This window comes from Typopeltis vanoorti, chromosome 7 (assembly GCF_054136105.1).
Source record: "Typopeltis vanoorti isolate ZY-2024b chromosome 7, IOZ_Tvanoo_1.0, whole genome shotgun sequence".
Taxonomy (NCBI): Eukaryota; Metazoa; Arthropoda; class Arachnida; order Uropygi; family Thelyphonidae; genus Typopeltis; species Typopeltis vanoorti.
The window spans coordinates 72,319,440-72,343,586 of record NC_143555.1 but is presented as its reverse complement, the minus strand read 5'-3'; the positions used below and the strand labels follow the sequence as shown (position 1 = coordinate 72,343,586).

General features: G+C 35.6%; 1 protein-coding gene across 5 annotated transcripts in view; it reads right to left on the bottom strand.

Moving 5' to 3' along the window:
* LOC150104774 (uncharacterized) overlaps positions 1-24,147 on the bottom strand; it is a 334,262-nt gene that overhangs the window by 196,630 nt on the left and 113,485 nt on the right. For all 5 annotated transcript variants that reach the window (XM_090395341.1, XM_090395343.1, XM_090395345.1 and 2 more), the window contains exon 5: positions 16,880-16,996. In XM_090395341.1, coding sequence (XP_090251467.1) covers positions 16,880-16,996 — 117 coding nt within the window. The remainder of the gene's footprint in view (positions 1-16,879; positions 16,997-24,147) is intronic.

Sequence of the window (24,147 nt, the reverse complement as noted above, 5' to 3'; positions counted from 1 at the left end):
GAGGTCATGTTTTAGTACTTATTACAATAAGGTGATAAATGCATTGAACAAGAGAGATTGGTACACTGTGTACCAATCCCCATTGGCGATTGATTTTTGATTAGATTTTGCAAAGGCTTTTGATAGATTACCACATGATAAAGTCACTAGTGGTGGTGCATCAGAGATCGGTTTTAGGGCCATTGTAGTTAAACTGTATGTTAATGATAATCGGTTATATTTGAATGGGGATATTCAGTTGTTTTTCAGATGAAGCAAAATTGGGAAAACTGTGAGTAGAGCAGATGTGCCTATTCAAAGGCACATCTGCTCTACAGGGGTGGGAATGCCAGTCAGTGTTATGAAATGTAAGGCTTTCAATTTGGAAAACAAAGATAGGATGTAGAATTTATGCTTGGTGGATATATATTGTTGAAGGTGGAGGAAATAAGAGATCTTGGGGGTGATGGTGCATAAGGATCTAAAATTTAGAGGACATTGCTAAAGTTGTGAGGACAAAGAATTCTGGCAAATGATGCAGAGAACACTGAATTGTAGCAGTAAGGAGATTCTGGTTCCACTGTATAAGGGCTCTGATTACACCTGACATGGACTACTGTGCCCAGATTTGCCACCTGGTTATCAAAAGGATGAAAATAAGATCAGAAAGAATCCAGAGGCAATTAAGGGAGTTTCAGGTCTCTGGAATGTTGAGTATGAAGAAAGGTTGCAAAGATGCAATTTACAGTTTACTAATGGGAGGAAGAGGGGGGGGGGTTATATGATAGAGAAGTACAAGTTAGTAAGCGGTTGTTATAGGATTAGCATTGAAAAAGGTTTTTCATAAAAAGGTCATAAATTGAATTCATAAAATGATAACTGGAGGAAGGTCATCTCAGGAAGCTGTATAAGGAGGGTGTAAGCGCAAGTGAGAAAGAAGTTTTTTTGTGTGGAAAGTTGTGAACAATTGGAATGCATTGCCTCAGAGTGTGGTATCTGCAGAAGAATTTCAATGTATGTAATGCATGCTGTGATGAGTTGTATGATAAAGGTATCTCCAACAATGAGTCTTTGACTCCGTGGGGTCATGAGATAATAATAATAATAATAATATAGTTTTTATTCTATAATAAAGCTTAATGGTATAACTAATACAAGAGGGGAAAAAATACATTTATTAAACTCACTAATATTTGGTTTTCATATTGTACCATCATCTGGAGCATCGCCCGGTTAAACAAGGCCACTGTTGTTTTCACCGGGGATCTAGCACGAACAGCGAAGTCAGCTGCTGGAACAAATCTGAAAACAAACCCCAACTCAACATCACCAGAGTTAAAGATCAGTACTATCAACGTAAGAAGCCTGAATGGCAAAGAAATGGAGCTAGCTGAGGAATTAGATAAGTACCAGATCGACATAATAGGGGTGACTGAAACAAAAAAGACAAAAACTGGCGAGATCTTTCTGAGCAATAAATACAAAATATTATATTCAGGCAATGACAATCAAGGAAAAGAAGGAGTAGCCATAGTATTCAACACAAAATACGAGGCTAATCTTCTTGAAGGGGAGGCTGTCTCAAGTAGAGTAATGTGGGCAAATATGAGAATGAGGAACTGGACAATGAGACTTATTTGTGCCTATGGTCCCACAGAAGGTTCTACTAAGGTAGAAGTGGAGGAATTTTTTGAGGCTCTAGAGAAAGCTACTGACACAATGAAAAAGGTAAAGTTGGTCCTTGTTGGGGATCTAAATAGCAGAGTAGGAAGTGATTATCAGACATACAAAAATGTTTTGGGAAAATTTGGAGAAAAGAGCAAAGCTAATAATAATGGCAAATATCTGTTGGATTTCTGCTCAGGACATGGACTGGTTATTACTAACACCATGTTCTAACATAAAAATGTGCACAATTCACATGGAGAGAAGAGGCTAGGAATAAGAAAAGTCTCATTGACTATGTTATTGTTGATAGTGATGTTTTCTCTCTGGTGCAGGAGACCAGAGTGTACAGAGGATTTGAAATTGGAAGTGATCACTATTTAGTCTTGAGCAAGATAAAATTGAATTTCACATTGAAAAGAATAACATGTAAGAAAGTTTTAAAGCGAATAAAAGTTGAGCAGCTCTCAGATGTGAACTGTAGACTAAAATTAACAAAGATTATTGAAGAAAAAATGAAAGAGTTTGAGAACAGGAATCAAACCTTGGAGATTCAGTGGCAAACTCTGAAGAAAACATTGATTGATTCTGCCAGAGAGGCATGTGGTGAGGTTGTCTGCAAGGATAAAAAAATCAGAACACTCCCTGGTGGACACAGGAAGCTAAAGAGGCAGTGTAGGAAAAGAAAAAAGCATATCAAAAGTTCCTGTCAAATAAGTCAGCTTGTGCTCTTAGAGAATATAGAGACAAATGCAAGAATGCTAAACACTGTGTAAAACTAGCTAAAGAAAAGTCATAGGAGGACTTTGGCAAGAATACAGAAAATAAATATCAAGAAGGTGGTAAATTATTCTGGAGGTTGTTGAAGAAGCCTAGAAATGGAGGAAAGAGGGCTGTAAAAGGAGTTAGAGATGATAAAGGTGACATTAAAATGGGAGAAAAAGATATCCTTGAAGTATGGAGTAATAACTTTGAAAAACTGCTAAATGAAACAAGCAGTGATGACAGCACAATGGTAAAAAACACTGCCCAGGCATGCAGTCAGGAATATATATCCATACTTGAAGTAATAAAAGTCAAAGGCTTGAAATGTGGAAAGGCAACAGGAGTAGATGATATTTGACCAGAAATGCTGAAGTATGGTGGTATAAGAGTCTTTCAGTGGTTGCAATGCATAGTTCAGAAAGCCTGGACAGAGGGACAAATTCCCAATGATTGGAGTAGAGCTCTCATAGTACCCATATATAAAAAGGGAAATAAAACTGAATGTGAGAATTACAGAGGTATTTCTCCACTGAGTGTTCCTGGCAAGATCTATGCAAGTATACTTGAGAAATGGTTGAGAAGAATTGTGGAAGAAAAGCTTGGTGAAGAACAAGCTGGATTCAGGCCAAATAGAGGCTGTCAGTATCGCATCTTCACTTTACGACAAATAATCGAGAAAGCATGGAAATATAACAAAGATCTGTATTTAAGTTTTGTCGATTTGGAAAAGGCATATGATAAGGTGCCAAGAGAGAAGCTATTCAATATATGCTGCAGTTATACGGTGTGAATGGGGCACTATATGAAGCAATACTTAGTTTTTATTTGAGTTGTAAGTCAGCAGTTAGAATTGAAGGAAGTACAGGAAGATGGTTTAATGTTAAATCTGGTGTGAGATAAGGATAGGATGTGCATTATCCCCTCTGTTATTCATTATCTATATGGATCTCATTATGAAGGAAAGTGGTATTAAACATGTTATCAAAATTGGAGATGTTAATGTCAGCTCTTTGCTTTATGCAGATGATGTTACACTTCTAAATAAATCCGCTACAAGTCTGCAAGATTCCTTAACTAAATTGAATAACTGTTGTAATAGATATGGTATGAAAGTCAGCAATAAAAAGACAAAGACAATGAAAATAGGCAGAATCGTTGAAAATGTCAACTGTGTTGTGAATGGAGAACCTGTGGAAGAAGTAAAACATTTCAGCTACTTAGGCACGATTTTTACTGAAGATGGTAAATTAAATATAGAAACAGACAACAGAAGTAGCAAAGCTGGTATGGTGGGAAGTCAATTGAATAAATTCATATGGAATAAGAGAGAAATTAGTCAGAACACTAAATTAGTTTTATACAAGACAGTGTTTAAACTAATTTTAACTTATGGATCTGAGAGCTGGGTTAGAAGTAAAACACTTGACCAAAGATTAGAGACCGCAGATATCAGTTCTGAGAAAGATTAGAGGTGTGAACAGATGGCATCAATGACAATATCATATAAAACATAAGGATATTAGGAAAGAACTTGACATTGTTACCATCCAGGAATGCATAGCAGAGCTAATCTCAGGTGGTATGGTCACTTAAACAGAATAGGAGAGGAAAGATTAGCAAAACAACTGTTCTCGGCCAGGTTGGCAGGAAAAAAGACCCAGTGGAAGACCAAGATATAGGTGGATTAATACGGTACAAAGTGCCTTGGACGATAGAAATATAAGATCTAATAATGTTGGAGTCTTGACAAGTAACAGACTGATTTGGAGGAAAATTGTAGATAGGAAGTTAGTAATAATGTAATTTTTTTCATGTAGTACTATCATATCCTGTACAACCCCTTGAGGGTACATGACAGGAACTTGATGATGATGATATTTGGTTTTCTTCCATTTCTTTTCAGTCTTTTATTATAAAAATGTGTGTGTGCATATATATATAGATATATACATATACACATACACACACACCATATATGTATATTAGGATAATCAAGTTATTTTATAAACTTGGTTATTTTAACTCCTAATCTCAAGTATGCAAACAATTAAGTTTGCGCCTGAAACAAAGTTCAAGTCTAAAGATGATACAACACCAGGTCAACTCATTGTAAAGGTGGGTAAAGCTCTGATCACTATTCTTAGTATTTTCCCATAATGTAAAGTACATCTCACTAGAAGATGTATACTGCAATGCATTATGGGTGGGGTCACTACCCAGACCGGTTTCAACCTCTCTGGGGTCTCCTCAGTGAGTAGCTAGACCCTAAATACCAAGGTTATAGTAATATAGTGGGTCTAGCTACTCACTGAGGAGACCTCAAAAAAGGTTGAAACCGGTCTGGGTAGTGACCCCACACATAATGCATTGCAGTATACATCTTCTAGTGAGATGTACTTTACATTATGGGAAAATACTAAGAATAGTGATCAGAGCTTTACCCACCTTTACAATGAGTTGACCTGGTGTTGTATCATCTTTAGACTTGAACTTTGTTTCAGGTGCAAACTTAATTGTTTGCATACTTGGGATTAGGAGTTAAAATAACCAAGTTTATAAAATAACTTGGTTATCCTAATATACAATACCCCAAGTTAAAAAATTTATTACATCTATATCTCCTTGAGAGATTTTTATTAAAAATAAAAACACCTTGTTGCAACTTCTATAGGTAAAGTTGATAAGGCTCCGTATTACTATAACCTTGGTATTTAGGGTCTAGCTACTCACTGAGGAGACCTCAAAAAAGGTTGAAACCGGTCTGGGTAGTGACCCCACCCATAATGCATGGCAGTATACATCTTCTAGTGAGATGTGCTTTACATTATGGGAAAATACTAAGTGATCAGAGCTTTACCCACCTTTATAGTTTGTTGACCTGGTGTTGTATCATCTTTAGACTTGAACTTTGTTTCAGGTGCAAACTTAATTGTTTGCATACTTGGGATTAGGAGTTAAAATAACCAAGTTTATAAAATAACTTGGTTATCCTAATATACAATATCCCCAAGTTAAAAATTTTATTACACCATATATGTATATATGTATGTTTATGAAGCTTTGATAGTACAGGCAGTATATTGGGGAATTTGAACAAAAACATAATATTTCAATATAGCTTGTATGTGATTATTGAATTACTTAAGGAATTCACAACATAAACTGGAATATAAATTAAAATAAACTTTAATATATACTTCCTATATTTCAGCAAAGTCACGTTGCCATCTTCATGGGAACTTAAGATTAATGGAATGCATTGCTGAGAGTGTGGTGTATAGCATAGGAAATATAAGAAGTATATATTAAAGTTTATTTTAATTTGTATTCCAGTTTACGTTGTAAATTCCTTAAGTAATTCAATAATCATGTACAGCCAACATATAAGAATTACGATCATCCACGGAGATCCTATCGTATGCAAGGCCTGCCAATTCGGTAAACTGAAGCTGAAGTTATCGAGACAACTGAATCGTTTAATCTTCCTAAAACGCTGCTGGGATAATCAGGTAATTCCAAATTGTGTGAAATTTAAGCACTGTTTCTCTTCACAGAAAGCTCTCTGAATTTATAACCAGCTTTGCCCTGCGACGAGAACAAATTACAGCGACACGTGTTCTCCTAGCTAACGCAAACAAAGCTATTCTAGCGCTAGAGGAGGAGATTTCCAATCTGAATCAGGAACTTTGGACGATTCTATATGATGTCTCATCCACTTCTGCAGATAAAGAATTTGAGAAAATAAGCAATCAACACATCAAGAAATATGATAACCTGAAAAAGAACTGTACCTACGATCCAAAACTACCACTCAACACGGTAGTGAACCTTTCTTCCATGGATTTGAAGCATGAGGCACTCAACTTCCTTACATGTGGCCACAATTTCGCCATTACTCCGAGAAAAATACTGGCCGAAGATATAATGATTCAGATTGAACGCGGTATCTGCCACCTTCCAAACCACATCGCCAACAATATTAGACTGGATGTAGCTTGTGTTCTCACTAAAGCAAGACCACCAAAAACCAACATATCCAATAGTGAATACAAAGCGCTACAGGAATTGAAGAAAAATAAAGAAATAGTAATCACCAAAGCGGATAAGGGGAATGCCACCATGATTCTCAACCATACTGACTACACAGTTGCGCTTAATGCTTTATTACTAGATTGGGGTACCTCCCTCCCTCACAAATCAGAAAATATGCTCCTTAAGAAGGTCACGTCTAGGCATGCGGAAGTCACCAACAAATTAAAACCATTTAACTCTAAACCCATCTCCCTCCCCCCATATATATGGACTTCCAAAAAATTCATAAACAAAAGCTGTGTACAAGACAGTGTTTAAACCAGTTTTAACTTGTGTATCTGAGAGCTGGGTCAGAAGTAAAACACTTGACTAAAGACTAGAGACCGCAGATATGAGAGTCCTTAGAAAGATTAGAGGCGTGAACAGATGGCATCAATGGCAATATCATATTAAAAACGAGGATATTAGGAAAGAACTTGACATTGTCGGCATCCAGGAGTGCGTTAGCAGAGCTAATCTCAGGTGGTATGGTCACTTAAACAGAATGGGCGAGGAAAGATTAGCAAAAGAAGTGTTCTCTGCCAGGTTCGCAGGAAAACGACCCAGAGGAAGACCAAGCTATAGGTGGACTGATATGGTACAATGTGCCTTAGACAATAGAAATATAAGATCTGATAATGATAATATTGGAATCTTGACAAGTAATAGACTGATTTGGAGGAAAATTATAGATAGGAAGTTAGTAATGATGTAAATTTTTCATGTAGTACTATCATATCCTGTACACCCCTTGAGGGTACATGTCAGGAATTTGATGATGATTGTTATAGCCATTATTTATAAATGTGTCGCTGATGATTTTTAGTTCCTGTTTCACAGCTTGCTGGTTAGAACAAATTGTTATAGTTCTGTTTTTAAGGGTGTTAATGACTATATTTTTGTGATGGGTGGTGGTATGAATTAGCATGTATGTATTGCCCCAGTGTGTGTCGGTTTGCGGTAGACCGTGAAGGATAGCCTGCCAGAAGGAAGACGTGTGACCAGTGTGTCCAGGAACGGGAGAGAGTTCTGATTTTCAATTTCGATAGTAAATTGTACGAGTTCATGTTATTTCTCAGGTGGCTAAGAAATGTGTTTAGCGTTTGTCGTCCATGTGACCTGATGACGAACACATCATGAACACATCTAAGCCATGCTGTAGGTTTTAGAGTAGAGGAATCAACAGCACTTTGCTCAAAAGTTTCCATATAGAAATTAGTGATTGGGGGGATAGTGGTGAGCCCATGGCCGTACCTTCTTTTTGTAGGTAAAATTTATTTTGCCACAGAAAGTAACCGGAACGTAGTACATGGACAAAGAGGGCCGTAATGTCGAGCGGAAATTTGTTCCATAGGAGAATTGTGTCATTGATTGGGACATTTGTGAAAAGGGCAGAAACGTCGAAACTGACTAATAAGTCATCTTTGTCGAGTGTTATGTTTGTAATTTTGTTTATAAATTGTTGTGTGTTCTTTATGTGTGTGTGTGGGGGGGGGGGGGATGACCTACCAACTCCTTGAGTGTTGACACTAATTTCTTGGCAGTAATTAGGGCTATCTATTCCTTCCATAATAGGTTGAAGTGGTACATTTTGTTTGTGTACTTTCGGGACACCAAATATTCTGGGAGAGCGGGCGTAATGGGGTATAAGTTTTTTAACTGTGTCTGATGGCCATGAAGTGATGGACTTAAGTAATTTCTGTTTTATTCTTTATCCTGTTTGTTGGGTTATAGTTTACCAGCTGATAGGTGCTGTTATCGGAGACTAGTTGATTCATCTGATGGATGGATGTTGACCTGACAAGGACGACAGTGGCATTGCCTTTATCCGATTTTGTTATAATTATGTCCTGATTAGCTTTCAATGACTTGATTGCTGCTAGTTCCATTTTTGTAAGATTGTTATGTATAATTTTCATATTGTTCAGAACATTGCTGGTTTCTAATCATATTTTATTGGCTATATGAAAGAGGCATTAGGTCCCTACCCGTGGTTAATAATAATTATTAACCATCAGAAGGTATCATGGCATAGTTTTCATTAATGCCACTTTACAGTTTCAGATTCCACTAATTCCGCCGTTTGTTTTGAGAAAATAATTGATATCACCAGTATTCTTGAGACAGAAGATGAAACCTTCCATTTTTGCATTTCTTCAAATGTTGAAATAGAATGTCTACTTAATATCTCCTTTTGTTACTATTTACTTGTTGACAGTCTCACTTATCCAGCCAAAGCATTCACCTTGCTAAGATCCCTTTTCAGAATCCTCTGTTAATAAATTCTACCTGTCAAGTTTTTAAAAACTTCCTAAAACAAAATTCTGTTATATATATATAGGTTCCTTTTATATATACGTTAATTTTATTATATTATTTACTTTATCTTTTGCTCAACTCTTACATAATTCCTTTTCTTAGTTTCGTCTAAATAATATGCTCTATCTTTCTATCCATCTTAAGATTCACTCAGGGCCGTTATTCACTCTTAAGTGTGGTGCACGTGGATTATGAAGACAAAGGGTTTACTACTGGACAATGCCGATCCCCTTTGTTTCAGCACTGGTTCCGATCCCTTCTTCGGATTCAGGGAAAATTTCTATTATACTGCGCCACCCTAAATCCTAGATTATTGAACAGTGCAAAATCAAGGAACCAGAACTCAGTTTAGTACACTATTTTAAATCACTTAAGCTTATTTTGCAGTTGTAACCTCCCTAACAATTTATCTCCCGCTGTGGTTCGAATTTTATGAGAAGGTGCAATAGAAACAAAAAAATCAGGCAAGTCACTAGTTAAAATTAAAGAAAAGAACATTTAATTTCAGTTCAGACATTTACACATTATGAATGGACACTGACATATAAATTCACTAATATCAAAGAATGAACATAATAATCAAAACCTTCTAAATTTCTTATAGCATGCAACACACACACATCAATTCAAGTATGCAATTCTATCTATGAACAGCCATGCACTCTTATACACTTCAAGGCTAAGGATTATTCACTTATCAAGTCACAAAGTAACCTCCACACGCTTCTGTACTAATTCCTTTAAAACTCATATTATCACTACTTCAAAATTTAACTATCTCTGAAGTCCTTAGCATAATTAATAACCTCAAAAAAACTTAATGTCCTTCCTAAATTTAAAAGCTTTCTCCCATAACACAGTTACTTAACAAGACATAGGATTTACATTACCATTTGCTGGGGGACTATTTTTGACCATCTCATTCATCACGATTGTACTTTCTCTTCTTGATTCCTTGCTCATTCTATATAATCTGTAGTGTTGCACTGGTGGTCCGGACAGGACATATCTCTGCTGCCGAAAGTAATTGCCCGTTGTTTTCACGTCAACTGGTTCAACATGGCTCAGCTATTTCCTGGGGAATCGGAAACTGCCTTCCACTGGGCTAAATGTTGACCAGCAAGCTTTCATGAACATCACGGCATGATCCTCCAGTCTTTGTCTTGATGACCTCAAAGCATGGGGCGAGAAGATGCCACAAGGAGGTTCCAAAACCAAACGAAAATTGACCAAAAAGCCTCTTCTTAGGTGCTGCTACCGTTTTTAAATTGCGCGCCAATCTTTCTTTCTACGTCATTGCTCTTCCCCTCCCCTTTGCCAAGTCACCCTATGTCTCCCAGTATGTAGCGCCACTCTCTCCCCTATCGTGCTCCTCAATGTGAGTGAGTGAGTGAGTGAGTGTGTGTGTGTGTGTTGGGGGGACTGTGTGCTTGCCGTTCTTGGTGCACACGTACTTGTTTCATGTGTTCAGCTTCTGGCCATCTGCACCTAATCTAATTAACTTTTCTCCCAGCAAATTTACAAGCATTTACACAAAAGTAAAATAGCTTAAATCACAAACAATTCACAATATTTATATTACAACATGAATTATAGATAAATAACCTCAATTTAGAAATGTTTCTGATAAGTTACAAGTAATTTAGTACATCTGATATGTCAATATATGTTCAAAATTGCAAACGCATGTTAAGTCTGAAAAAAACGAAAATTAATTAATTTTCAGTTAAATTCAGAACTTAATAATTCTCTGGTCGGCATTCTCAAACTTTCATTCTCTCTCTCTTCTCTTTTGTTTCTCCCATTACCCCGGTACTAAGCACTCTGTCAGCTGTCAATCGCCCATCAACTTCCTCAGTGAGCATGCATACTTGTTCTACTAAGCAGCAAGCAAGAAATTAGTAATGGTTGATATGTCACTATTAGTAAAAAGAGAATGTCTTTACAATGAATAACAAATACAATTGTATACTTAACAATTGCGAATTACAATAAATAACATTTGAAATTATTGCAAACTATCAGATATCTGGCAAGTACATCAATCTCAAACATTCCCAGAGTATATGTCGTGATAGTGTTGGATTCTGAATGAAGAGAAGTTAAAATTATTAATACTCCTTTCAGAATCCAACATAATCCACCATATCAAAGGCTACATTTGTAGATATTATTTAATGTAAATCTCTTGTTATAAACTATTATTCATATAATTACCTTTGAGTTTTTTTTTAATTTAATTATTTAATCTAAGGTATGTATAAATATGAAAAGAACTCTGTATAAAAATAACATTCAGATTATTTTATTTATTCCTATATTAATAGTAGAAGAATTTGTGTTCATCTCATTTAATTGTATATTATTTGAATTGAAAAATATCCTTTTATTTTATTTCTGTATGTAATGCTTATGTACTGCTCTAATTGTTGTCATGGAGACAGAGTTAAAAGTAGAAAGCGTGAGCATGGAAGTGCGTGAGTTATGGACGTGAGATGGAATTGATATAAGCTAGATGGTGAGAACAAGTTTTGGCGGGAAAAAGGAGTGAAGGTATATAAACGGAAAGCCAGAGTAAATAAGAGGAGTCGAACAGTCGACAGTCAGCACTAGAACTGGCGAACTAGTGACTGAGTGCAGTTGGAGCATTCAGCACAGTAAAGGCACTCAGAACAGTACAATAGAGATGAGGAAATTATTTATTAGCAGCACGGAGTTAAGTAAGAGGCTGTAGTAATAGGAATTAAGTGCTGTAATTAGATCACGAAGGATCGAGATATAAATTGACTACTCAGAATATTGATATGGAATTCTGAAGTTCAGAGCTTCCAAGGAAGATTAGTGGAAAGCTGATTCTATTGCAAAGTAGTATATGAGGAATAAGTGAATTTTCTAGTGCAAGTGTGTCTGTATTTGTGATGTGCTGAGATTAATGATTAAGTTATAAAGATGATTACTTTTGAAATGTGTAGCTCCAGTGTGATAGAACTTAACTAAAGTTTTAAGTGTGCCTCAATGAATAATATGTGCAAGGATTTATTCCGGTAAGAACAGTTGTATTTTATAGCATTTAAGAGTGAAGTTATAAGAATTAACTCCTCCTGTCAATTCCTAACATTAACTGTGGTGCTTATGCTGAAATTAACCAAAGCTAGAAGATTAATAGTCTTTCCCCCTTAAAGTGATAACCACCTCTTGACTGAAATATGCGATTTCTGACTAAAGGATAATTAGAGAATACAATTGTTAAAATATTTGCTGTGAATTTCAGTGATATTAAACTTTAGAACTATCTTTGTTTGTTAGGTAGAAATCAGATTTTAAAGATTCACTGTTTGATACCAAGAGTTGAGTGAATGTTATGAGTTGTTGAACAGAGTTATTTTTGCATTATCTTGTATCCAAAGTATGCTTATTTTATATTATATAACCCTGCATTAAATGTTTTGTTTTATTGATTTCAATTTGTTGTTAGCCTGATTCTTTTTCACTGCACCGTTCAAAAAATTATCGGACCTAGCGGGAACCTTAAATGTTGATGTTAAACTCGGCCTATATATAAAAATTAGACTGCTAAAGTTAATTAATATTTGATTTCACTATTTTGCATAGACTAATCTGAATATAGGGTGGCACAGTATAATAGACATTTCCCTATGTTTGGCTTAGTAATCAACATACAATTAATTAACCTTAATAAGAACAAAGTTAAAACAAGATGGCGGATCAAAAGACAGGATGTACTATTACAACAATAGGATGTGGGTTTGAATCCCACCATGGGCATAGATGTTTGTGAGTGTCTGTGGAAGTGGTGGTGTGGGCAGTAGATGCCGTTGGTGTAGATGACACGGTTTGCTGTAATTGGTGAATTGAGTGGTGGAGAGAGAGTTGTAGAGTAGGTGCCCTCCCTCGATGAGTCTTTGGACTCCTTGGATGTGTCACGTAGTAATAATAATATTCCATCCAGCCCACAGCTTTATTAACATCAAAGTTAATTAATATTCTAAACACTTCCCATTCTTGAAATGTCAGTCTTCTCTCGTCTTTCCTATTGCTATTCAACACCACTCTTAATCTCCATACATGAAATACACTAACAAAATACTCACTGAACATTTCCAATATATCTTTAGCAGATGTGATTCATGTTCCATCCAGCAAACTTAAGAAAGGGTGAATTTTCATAGTCACTCTTTCTTCTACTAGAAATATAACTGTAGAATTCTCTAGGGTTTTGCTTTACTGCTACAGTCGATCTCTTTTTCAGATGCCAATTTCTCTTTCCTTACTACACCTGTCACATTCCTAACCTGCACCTAATAATTTGTAAATTTAATTGTAAATACAAAGTGTATAAGAATTTTCATTTCTTCTAATATTTTAAATTAATTTGAGGATTTGAATCAAGGGAAAGCTCCAAAATGATAAAATTTTTAAGTGTAAGGTATCAACATCATTAACTTAAGGTTTCAGAAAATTCCTGTTAAAAATAAATCCTCTAATACTTTTTCATTCTCCAAAGGAAGTAACTAGCACTCTTTCAGCCTCTGCCTTTTGGAAATAAGTCAGGTAGAGTGCATTCTCTTGATGATGTCTAAATAAGGTATGTTCCTAACATTAACTTTCTTTTTTTTTTTATTTCTTTTCTTTTTACTCAACTGATTCCAAGTTGATAAACTTGGTGCTCACAAGTATTTTTTTTCCCCTTCTCCCTCTGGAAGAAACTTGCTTTTAATTCTGAAACTCGGAAAAATTGCAGAAATTAGAAATTATAGAGAGCATATATAGAAGTACTCATATTAATTAATTAAAAGCAATTTATTCCAGGGATGAGAAGAGAAAAAAAAAATACTTCTAAGCAACCAAAGATCAACTTGGAATCAGTTGAGCAAAAAAGTTGTTCCTTAAGTTAGTGAACTAAAATCAGACCTATAATGATTTGATTCTAGTATCTAAAACTGTGAGTAAGTCATAGAAAAAAGTTTTAGTATATTTTAAAAAAATTCTATATTTAGTTAGATATTACAAAACATTTTAATACATTTAATAAAATCGGGATATTAAAAAATAAATAAAACAGTTAATTTCATTAAATATACTATTAAAATCAGGGTTGAAGCCAGATAACTAGGAAACTCCCAGCTGAATATGAATGTGGAAAACACTAGGATTTCTGTCTCAGAGTTCAATCCTTCATGTGACCTGTTATTGAGCTGGAGATGGAACATGATCCACTTCTAACTCAGGTTTGCTTACACAAAACACTCACCATAAATTCCTAAATGTAATCTTCTAAAGGTTGAATTGGAATCTTTATTAATGCATTAAAAAATCATTTTGATTCCTGTACACTTGAAAGTCGAAGTTTTGTGGTGTGTTCTGAATATTTTCAGTGAATAACCCTGAGGCCAATCTTATGGTACAGTGGAACCTCGGTTGTCGAACATAATTTGTTCCAAAAGGCTGTTCGGAAACCAATTCATTCAAAAACCAAAACCATTTTCCCATAAGAATTAATGTAAAATGGATTAATCCATTCCTGAATCCCAGATGATTGTTTATTTAAACCTTTACAACAGTACTTCATGCATAAGATCGTATACAAACATAATGAAAATGCATATAATCTTACATAAAAAGAATAAACAGAATAAATAGATAAAATATAGATGAAAATTTAACTTCATCTATATCTTACTCACCAAAAAGGAGGCGAGTCCCTTTCCATAAAAACATCAGGTTACTTTCCTTCTGGGGTTTTTTCTCTTTCTCTTTTCTGTCTCTTGGCACCACTCGACTCTGCTTGCAACACACTGGGCCTCTGTCTCACTAAAAACTGTCCAATGAGATTTGTTTCTGCCTACATTTTCAAATATTTCTGAAGTGAGACATATCATTGGAAAGGTTTATGATGCAGTTTGCTACAGCTTTTTGAAGATAATATCTTTCCACAAAAGTTTGCACCTCACCCCATTTTGCACATATTTCTTTGATCAAAGAACTAGGAACATCCTCAATCCCTTCCTCTGTGTCTGAAGACATTTCTTCCACCTCTGTCTTTTGCTGCTCCTTCTGAAGGTGTTCCAGTTCTTCCATGGTGAGCTCATTCCTGTGATCCTCCACATCAGCATTGTCAACTTCCGAGCCCATGCTTTTGCCCTGAGACACAATATCATCGACAAACAGGGCTTTCTTTCAACCGTTCCGGTAAACTTTTCCGGACCATTCTGGCTGAAAAAAAGTCCTGTGTGTGTGTGTGTGTGTGTGTGTGTGTGTGTGTGTGTGTGTGTATATTGGCTTTTTTTCAGCCGGAACGTGTTCCGGTAAACTTTTCCAGACCGTTCTGACTGATAAAAAAGCCCTGTTGACAAGAACAGCATGCTCAGCCCTCAATGTCTTTGTCTGCTAACAGTCTGGCCACAATTTCCTCCAGGCCGAGTTCATGGTCCTGGAAGTCACTTGCACCCAGGCTTTGTCAAGGATACTTAAGCAATGGAGGATGTTGAAGTGATTTTTCCAGAATTCTCTGAGTGTTAATTCTGTGTCAGAGGTCACTTCAAAACACCTTTGAAACAGTACTTTGGTGCAGAGTTTCTTAAAGTTTGCAATGACCTGCTGGTCCATGGGCTGAATTAGAGAAGTTGTGTTAGTGGGCAGGAACTTCACTGTGATAAAATCAGACTTCTCCACTAACTCATCCTCCAAGCCAGGCAGGTGAGCAGGAGCATTCTTCATCACAAGAAGGCATCTAATTGGCAAATTTTTTCTTGAAGGTATTTTCTCACACTTGGGGAAGACTTCATGGATCCACTCAAACAACTGCCTGGTTACCCAAGCCCTACTATTAGTCCTCCACATAACAGGCAATTTACTTTTCAACACATTATTTTTCTTAAACACCCTCGGATTCTCAAAGTGGTACATAAGCAATGGCTTAACCTTGAAGTCCCCCCCCCCCACACACACTTGCATTTTCACATAGCAAAAGCGTCGGCTGCCCTTCATGGGCTTGTGTCCTGGCAATGCTTTTTCCTCCTGAGTGATGTAGGTCCTCTTTGGCAATTTTTTCCAAAATAAGCCAGTTTAATCACAGTTGAACACTTATTTGTTGCACATATTTCTCAGCAGCTTGGTTCAAACTTGCAGTCTTCCCACACTATGTATGCCACTTCTCCTCTTAAATTACTCGAACCACCCTCTACTAGCTTTGAACACATCAGTATCAGCACTCGTACCATGTTTTTTCTTTAACAGGTCATCATGTAATTGCCTCGCTTTTTGACAAATTATAGCCTCAGAAACACTATCACCAGCTAACTGTTTCTTGTTTATCCAAATCAGCAACAATTTTTCCACTTCTTCAATCGTCTGCCATCTTTGTTTAGAGAACTTCCACTTCTCTTGTAACATCAGCTCTCTTGATTGTCTCTTTATTTTTGAGTATTGTATATATCATTGATTTTGCCATACCAAACTGCATAGCAAGATTCGAGACACAAATGCCATTTTCATGTTTGGATATGATTTCTTTTTTCATCTCTATCGTGGTTCTAACAACTTTTCTTTTCGCTTTGCCGCTATCCCTATTCTTCTCCAGCCCCATGGTGGCTTAATTAATAATTTATGAAAAACACAAAAAAAATCAAGAAAACGCACTGCAAATTCGAGCAAGTGTCTACACTGAATGAAGGCTGCCACGTGACTGACGCTTTCCTGCCTTACAGCGCAGCACGTGGTTGCCTTTTGCCTGTTCAGGAACCGAAGTGTTTTTTGTTCAGAAAATATGTTCAGGAACCGAATTGTTCGAGAAAAGAGGCGCTTGACAACGGAGGTTCCACTGTATTATTTATTCTTAACTGAAAGATCATCAGTTACTCATTGTGAATTATATTGCATGAGTCATAAATTCTTCTATACGAAATTAAAAACTTTGAGTGTAAAGCCCTTTTAGACTATAGTGTTCACGTTTCATTTTAAATGATTCAGTACTGAAAAGACAGATGTTATAATAATATTACTGGCTGTGTAATACCTGATGATAATTTAATTAAAAACAAATAAGTATTAATAAAATTACTTTTAACAAATTGCCGTTTGAACCTTGCATTTTCTCTGGTATCCAGTGGATGATTACTAGCAATACGTTTTTGCCCTTGCACAGAGCTATTCTGAAGAAGGGTTGTATTCATTGATCCTATAAGAAAGGGGAGGGGGAATTGCCAGGAAATACTGATATTTTAGAAATTATACAATAACAAAAACAGTAATTTGTATTCAAATCAATATTTTTAATATCAATGCCATCACATAAAAAGCAAGTCAATTCCAAAAATACTTTAAAATCAATTACCCATGAAAATATTCAATATTTGAATTCATGTAGTCAACTACTACTGTTGTCAATTTAATACAGCTAAATGTAAGATTCTATCTCCCTATCTCTGAATCCCATTGATTAATGGGATTCAGAGATGGGGTGCTTCTTACTCACTTGGTGGAGCAGTTACACAAGTAGAAAATGCCCACTGCACATCAGAGAACACGTTGCAATACTGGCAATGAACATAACTGAGAGAACAGCTGCAATACTGAGGATGCTGACCAGTAGACATAGAAGGATGGTGGTGGTTCTATTGCAGTGGTCGCCAAAGTGGTCGATATCGACCCCCAGCGGTCATATAACATTGTGAGGGGTCGATAGAAAAATATAAGACATCATTGTATGGGTAATATTTAATTCGGTAAACTTGGATTACCTCCATCCTGAATGACAACACAATTAAGAGTGAATCGTGGGAACATTGACATGAATAGGACCTGTAAGATGGAGCAAGGTCATGAAAATAGTTACGGAGGCTAATCATGTAGGCCAAAATGACGTATTTACCGATAAACGGATGTCGGTGGTTTCGGCCCGGTGGGAGAGGGATTGCAACACGTGCGTGGTTGCTTATTTACTTATACTTAAACGTATTCGATCCCACTTCTCATTTTTGCGCATCGACATACAAGTGAGCGTTAATGTTCAAAAATTCATCAACATACATATTATAATTCAATCATTATTCATTCATGAACTAAACTTCTCTATGTTGAAGAGCTGAGCAGGGCTGGTAGTTTTGTACATCCTATATATACCTGTAGGAAGATTGTATTATTGTTATTTTGTTATCTAAATTAAATTTTCTATTTTATATATTATTTATTTCTCCTATGAAATATGTAATGTTAAGAATGACGTCAAAAACAAAAACGTATCTGTTTGACGTTAAGCCAATATAATAATATATACTATATTACATATACAAGAAACGCTGTAACTATAAAATAAACAATCTAAAAACTCACATAAGCGTCTTTTCTACTTGTCCTATTATAATTACGTAATAGTAAAATAGAGGGGGTGGGTCGATAAAAAGTAAGAAACTCTTGAAGGGGTTGACAGTCAAAGAAGTTTGGCGACCCCTGTTCTATTGTATAAAGCTGTAATCAGCCCACATTTGGATCAGATCAGGTCACCGGGATTTGAAATGGGGATGTATATAGAATGTACAGATAGATAACAAAAATGATATCAGGACTGTACAATGCTAGTTATGAGAACAGATTGAAGGCAGGCAAACTACAGAGTTTTGTGGATAGAGGATGAATAGGAGAAATTACCGAGAGATTTTCTTCTCTCAGTAATTTCATCTCTGATTACTTTTACAGTACTTTTGCCTCCATTTGTGAGCTTTTTCAATAGCCGCCAGAACATTTTGCCACCTTCCTCATATTTGATTTCTATATTCTTATCAAAGTCTTCCTATGACTTTAGTTACTTTCATACGTAGCATAGCTCTCTTACAATTCTCTCTGTATTCTTTTAGGGCATCTGCTGACTTATAAAAGGTTCTAATTTTTCTATCCTTGCAAACAATTTCACCATATACCTCCCTAGCTGAATTAATCAATCTCTTCTTCACAGTTTGCCACAGAGACTCCAAGGTTTGGTTCTTGTTTTTAAACTGCTTCAAATTTTCTTCAATAATATTTGCATAATTGAGTCTACAGTTTACCTATAAAAGTTCCTCAACCTGAATTCTTTTTAAAATACAGAGGATTTGAAATTGGAAATGACCATTACTTAGTACTAAACAGTGTAAATATATATCACATTGAAAGAATAGTACTAAGTAATGGTCATTTCCAATTTCAAATCCTCTGTACACTCTTCATTAGAGATGGATGTTGAAAGTTTTTCCACTTGAAAATATCATAAATTAAAGATCCCAAGAAATTTATATTCTTGGTTTCATCCAAGTGTAAGCAAACAAAGTTTGCACATGAAGTAACTTCATGACAGGGCAACTCGTATATAGAAGTGAATGACTTCACATCAATTGCCTTAGAATTCCACAATACAAATCACATATCCTTACAAACATGTATAACACTATACATTATGGTAAGGGCTACTACCCAGACCAGTTTCGACCTTCAATGAGGTCTCATTAATGGGAGCCAGACCCAGAAGTGATAACAAGACTGAAGTTAATGTAGAAGTCGTATTTTGTGTAACACCTTTTCGGCTTAATGTGAAGCCATTAGCCTCTATATATGAGTTGCCCTGTCATGAAGTTACTTCATATGCAAACTTTGTTTGCTTACACTTGGATAAAACCAAGAATATAATTTCTTGGAATTTTTAATTTATAATATAACCCAGTGGAAAATCTTTAGAGTATTTTAATAAGGTGTGACACCTTTTGGCTACTTGTTTAAGGAAACATGACTTCCGCATTACTTCTACCTTGGTATCACTTCTGGGTCTGGCTCCAACCGATGAGACCTCGATAAAGGTTGAAACCGATCTGGGTAGTGGCACTTCCCATAATATAGCATTATACATGTCTGTAAGGATATGTACTTTGCATTATGGGATACTAAGACAATTGATATGAAGTCATTAGCCTCTATATACAAGTTGCCCTGCATGAAGTTACATCAGGCACAAACATTGTTTGCTTATACTTTGATATTCTTGGCATCTTTGACCCTGAACCAGCATGCTGATATCATTATCAACAATAGTGTAGTTAATGATGTTGAAAGTTTATTTTTCACTTGGTTAGACTATAATAAATTTAGTTTAATCCTTTATCCAACTGTAAGTAAACAAAGTTTGCACCTGAAAATATCTTCAGGACTGAATATGGTGTCGTACTACCTTACTGGGGTAAGGTAGTACAAACACCAGGCAACTCGTAGCGAAGGTGGACCAAGCTAACAACACTCCTATCCCAGTATCTCCCATAATACAAAACGCATCTCCTTGTGGATACATAATGTTATGCATTAATGGATTGGCCACTACCCAGACTAGTTTCGACCTTTATTGAGGTCTTTTCAGTGGGAGCCAGGTCCAGAGGTCGAGATACCAGGCAAAAGCAACAGCGAGGTCAACTTTACCTATAAGAGTTGCCAAAAGGTGTGTCACCTTTTTTTTCTATTAAATTACTCTGGGTTTAGAGAAAGATGTTGAAATTTATTTTTCACTTGGTTAGAATATAATAAATTTAGTTTAATCCTTTATCCAAGTGTGAGCAAACAGTTTGCGCCTGAAAATATCTTCAGGACTGAATACTGGGATAGGAGTGTTGTTAGCTTGGTCCACCTTTGTTACGAGTTGCCCAGTGTTGTACTACCTTACCCCAGTAAGGTAGTACAACACCATATTCAGTCCTGAAGATATTTTCAGTCGCAAACTTTGTTTGCTCACACTTGGATTAAGTGTGAGCAAACTAAATGTATTATAGTCTAACCAAGTGAAAAATAAACTTTCAACATCTTTCTCTAAATCCAGAGTAATTTAGGTGGCACACCTTTTGGCAACTCCAATAGGTAAAGATGACCTCGCTATTGCTTCTGCCTGGTATCTCCACCTCTGGGCCTGGCTCCCACTGAAGAGACCTCAATAAAGGTCGAAACTAGTCTGGATAGTGGCCAATCCCTTAATGCATAACATTATACATATCCGCAAGGAGATGTGTTGTGCACTATGGGAAATACTATGATAGGAGTGTTGTTAGCTTGGTCCACCTTTGCTACGAGTTGCCCGGTGTTGTACTACCTACCCCAGTAATGTAGTACAACACCATATTCAGTCCTGAAGATATTTTCAGGCGCAAACTTTATTTGCTCACACTTGGAGAAAGGATTAAACTAAATTTATTATAGTGTAGTTAATGAAAAAGCATTTGACAAAGTTAAAAGAAACATATTATTTAACATATTAAAAGAAAGACAAATACCAAATAATATCCTAAAAGCTGTCACAAGTATACATGAAAATAATCAAATACAAATAAGATTAAATCATGAGCTATCATATACAAGAGAGATAAACCAAGGGGTCCGACAGGGATGTCCCCTCTCAGCAACTCTTTTTAATATCTACTTAAATGAAATAATAATAAAATGGAGTAAAAATTTACATCAAGGAATTAAACTTTCACCTACAGTTAACTTAAACACTCTCCTCTTTGCAGACGACCAAATAATAATTACAAATTCTGAAGATAACTTACAGAAAGCTATTTTAAATCTAAATGAGATATCCAAAGATTATGGTATGATAATATCAACGGAAAAATCAAAAACTATGGCCTTTAAAGGACAAGATCCAGCAAGAACTAAAATAGTATTAGATAACAAGATCTTAGAACAGGTGAATTCATTTAACTACCTAGGATGTATGATCACTTATGAAAATGAAAAAGATATAAACATAAAAATTGCAAAATATTTAAAAATAACAGGAGTAATTAACTCTATATTTAAACCAAACCTAGTTCAAAAACAAACCAGGCTAAAAGTATACAATACATTAGCCCTACCGGTCTTAATGTATGGAAGCGAAATCTGGACAATAAAACAAAAAGACAAACAAAGATTAACAACAGCAGAAATGAAGTTTATGAGAAAAACTGCAAAGTATACCCTATTTGATCACAAAAGAAACGAAGATATTATGAAAGGATTAAACCAAGAACCAGTAATTGAAAAAATTAAAAAATATAAACATAGATGGATGGAACACGTTCAAAGAATGAAAACAGAAAGATTACCAAAACAAGCCTTAAAGTACAAGCCATTAGGAAAAAGAAAACCAGGACGTCCTCTTAAACGATTCAACGATGACTTCTAAGGCGAACAGGCCAAACTAGGCCTAAATCCTTGATACGTATGATGATGAATGATGTAGTTAATGAGGCTTTTCTTATGTCTTCTGTCTTCTCTCCATGTGAACTTGTGCACATCTTTATGTTGAAACATGGCTGTTAGTAATGATTAGGCCATATCCTGAGCAGAAGTCCAGTAAATACTTGCCATTATTATTAGCTTTGCCCTTTTCTCCAAATTTACCCAAAATGTTCATATATGCCTGGTGAGATTCATTTCCTACTCTGCTGTTCAACAAGGGACCACTTTATCCATTTTCTTTATGTCAGCTGCCTGTTCTAATGACTCAAAAAATTGCTCCATTTCTTCATTAGAAGAACCCTCTGTGGGACCAGAGGCAAAGTTTTTGTTCACCTCCCCATTTTTGAAGTTTGTCCATATATCTCTACTTGAAACTACATTCTAATCAAGAAGTTGATCTTTATGTTTGGTATTGAATGCTATCGCTACTCCTTCCTTTCCTTGATTGTTATTGCCTGAAAATAACATTGTATACTTATTTATTTAGTAAGATCTCCCCTGTTTTTGTTTTCTGTCTCAGTAATGCAAATTATGTCATGTAGTAATTTTACAATTCTGCAAGTTCGATTTCCTTTCCATTAATACTCCTTATATTGATGGTTCCTATCTTCAGCTCTTCTGATGTTGGGTTTATTCTTTTTCTTTTATATGTTGAGCTGGAGCTTGTTCCAGTAGCTGACTTTTCACTGTTCACCCTGGTTCCCTGATGAAAAACAGAGAGGGATCTTGTTTAACTGGGTGATCCCCCAGCCAGCATGAAACCTCATGTTGTACCATCATATGCATTTGTGGTTTAAGCCAATGGAGAGTACAATATGGTTGGCTAAGTTCCAAATTGCCAGGTCATCCTCATTCATTCAGTACTCAGTAGATACCTACTAATTGGGTACATCCATGAAGGTGAGGATTGAGCATTAGGTCAGAAGCCCTAGCAAGTTACTCTGCATTCCTGTAAGGAATGCAGAGATTTGATTCTTAAGCAACCCATGCCCTCACTAATGAAATATAATCAAGTTAGATATTTAAGTTATCATTTATTTAAAAAAAAATTATAAAATTATTATTAACATCAAATGAAATTGACAATTGTGCAATAACAAAATGCTGTTAACAATATAAACTAGGGAAAATTCAAGTATTCTGTTAAAGACTCTAATTTATTCTGTTTGCTACTTTCTTGTGTAAACAGCATAGTCCCTTATATCCACTGGTTGTCAATCTGTACACAGAAAGGGCTGGAGAAATGCTATCTTAAGCCAATTTAAAATCTTCTATTTGGAGACATTTCTATTTGCCAGAAAGAAATAATAAATTGCCACTTTTTAGAAGTTCTGAAAATAAACATGAAAGATGGTGTATCCCTAAAAATCTACTGTAAACCTATCCAGAGAAGCCATTACTTTTGTTAAGCTTCTACAATACTGCTCTATACAAAAATCTGGCATCATTAATGCCTTGAAAAACATCTTGTTTTTATCTCCTTAGATGCATTCTGTATCTAAGAAGATGAAAACCAAAACAGCAGCTAGACATTTTATAACTAATTCATCCTTAATGGCTGTTTTTTAAAAAATTACTTCATAGCGTACTGTATAGAGATTACCCATTATGCTGAGATACACAGATTATTCCTTCCATACCTCAAAGAATTTCTACTTCTATGACTTCATTATTTAAAAATCACACTGGGAGAAATTATGAGATTAGAGTAGATGAACATTGTAGCAAAACAAAAACATAGAAGAAAAGAAGAATGAAAAAAAAAAAGCAAGTCAGGTTTAACCATTCTTGTCACAAATCACTATGTTGCAGAATACAGTTTCTGTCATACTGGGAAAACCATTTCTTATGAAATTGAAGTGAAGCAGTTATTTGCTCACATAGATCTATTAAGGAATGGTTCTGCCTGCTGTATGGAAAGTGTTTATCTGATTTTGTAATAATCTGATCTTCATGTGTAAGTTATTCTAATCATTGAAAAAAAGCGAGCACTCATTGTGAAGAATTTATGGAGACAAAAACATATGTTGGAGTAATAACTGTAATTATGAAAATAACACTCAAAGTTTGAGGTTTTCTCAAGAGAGATTTCTTGATGAT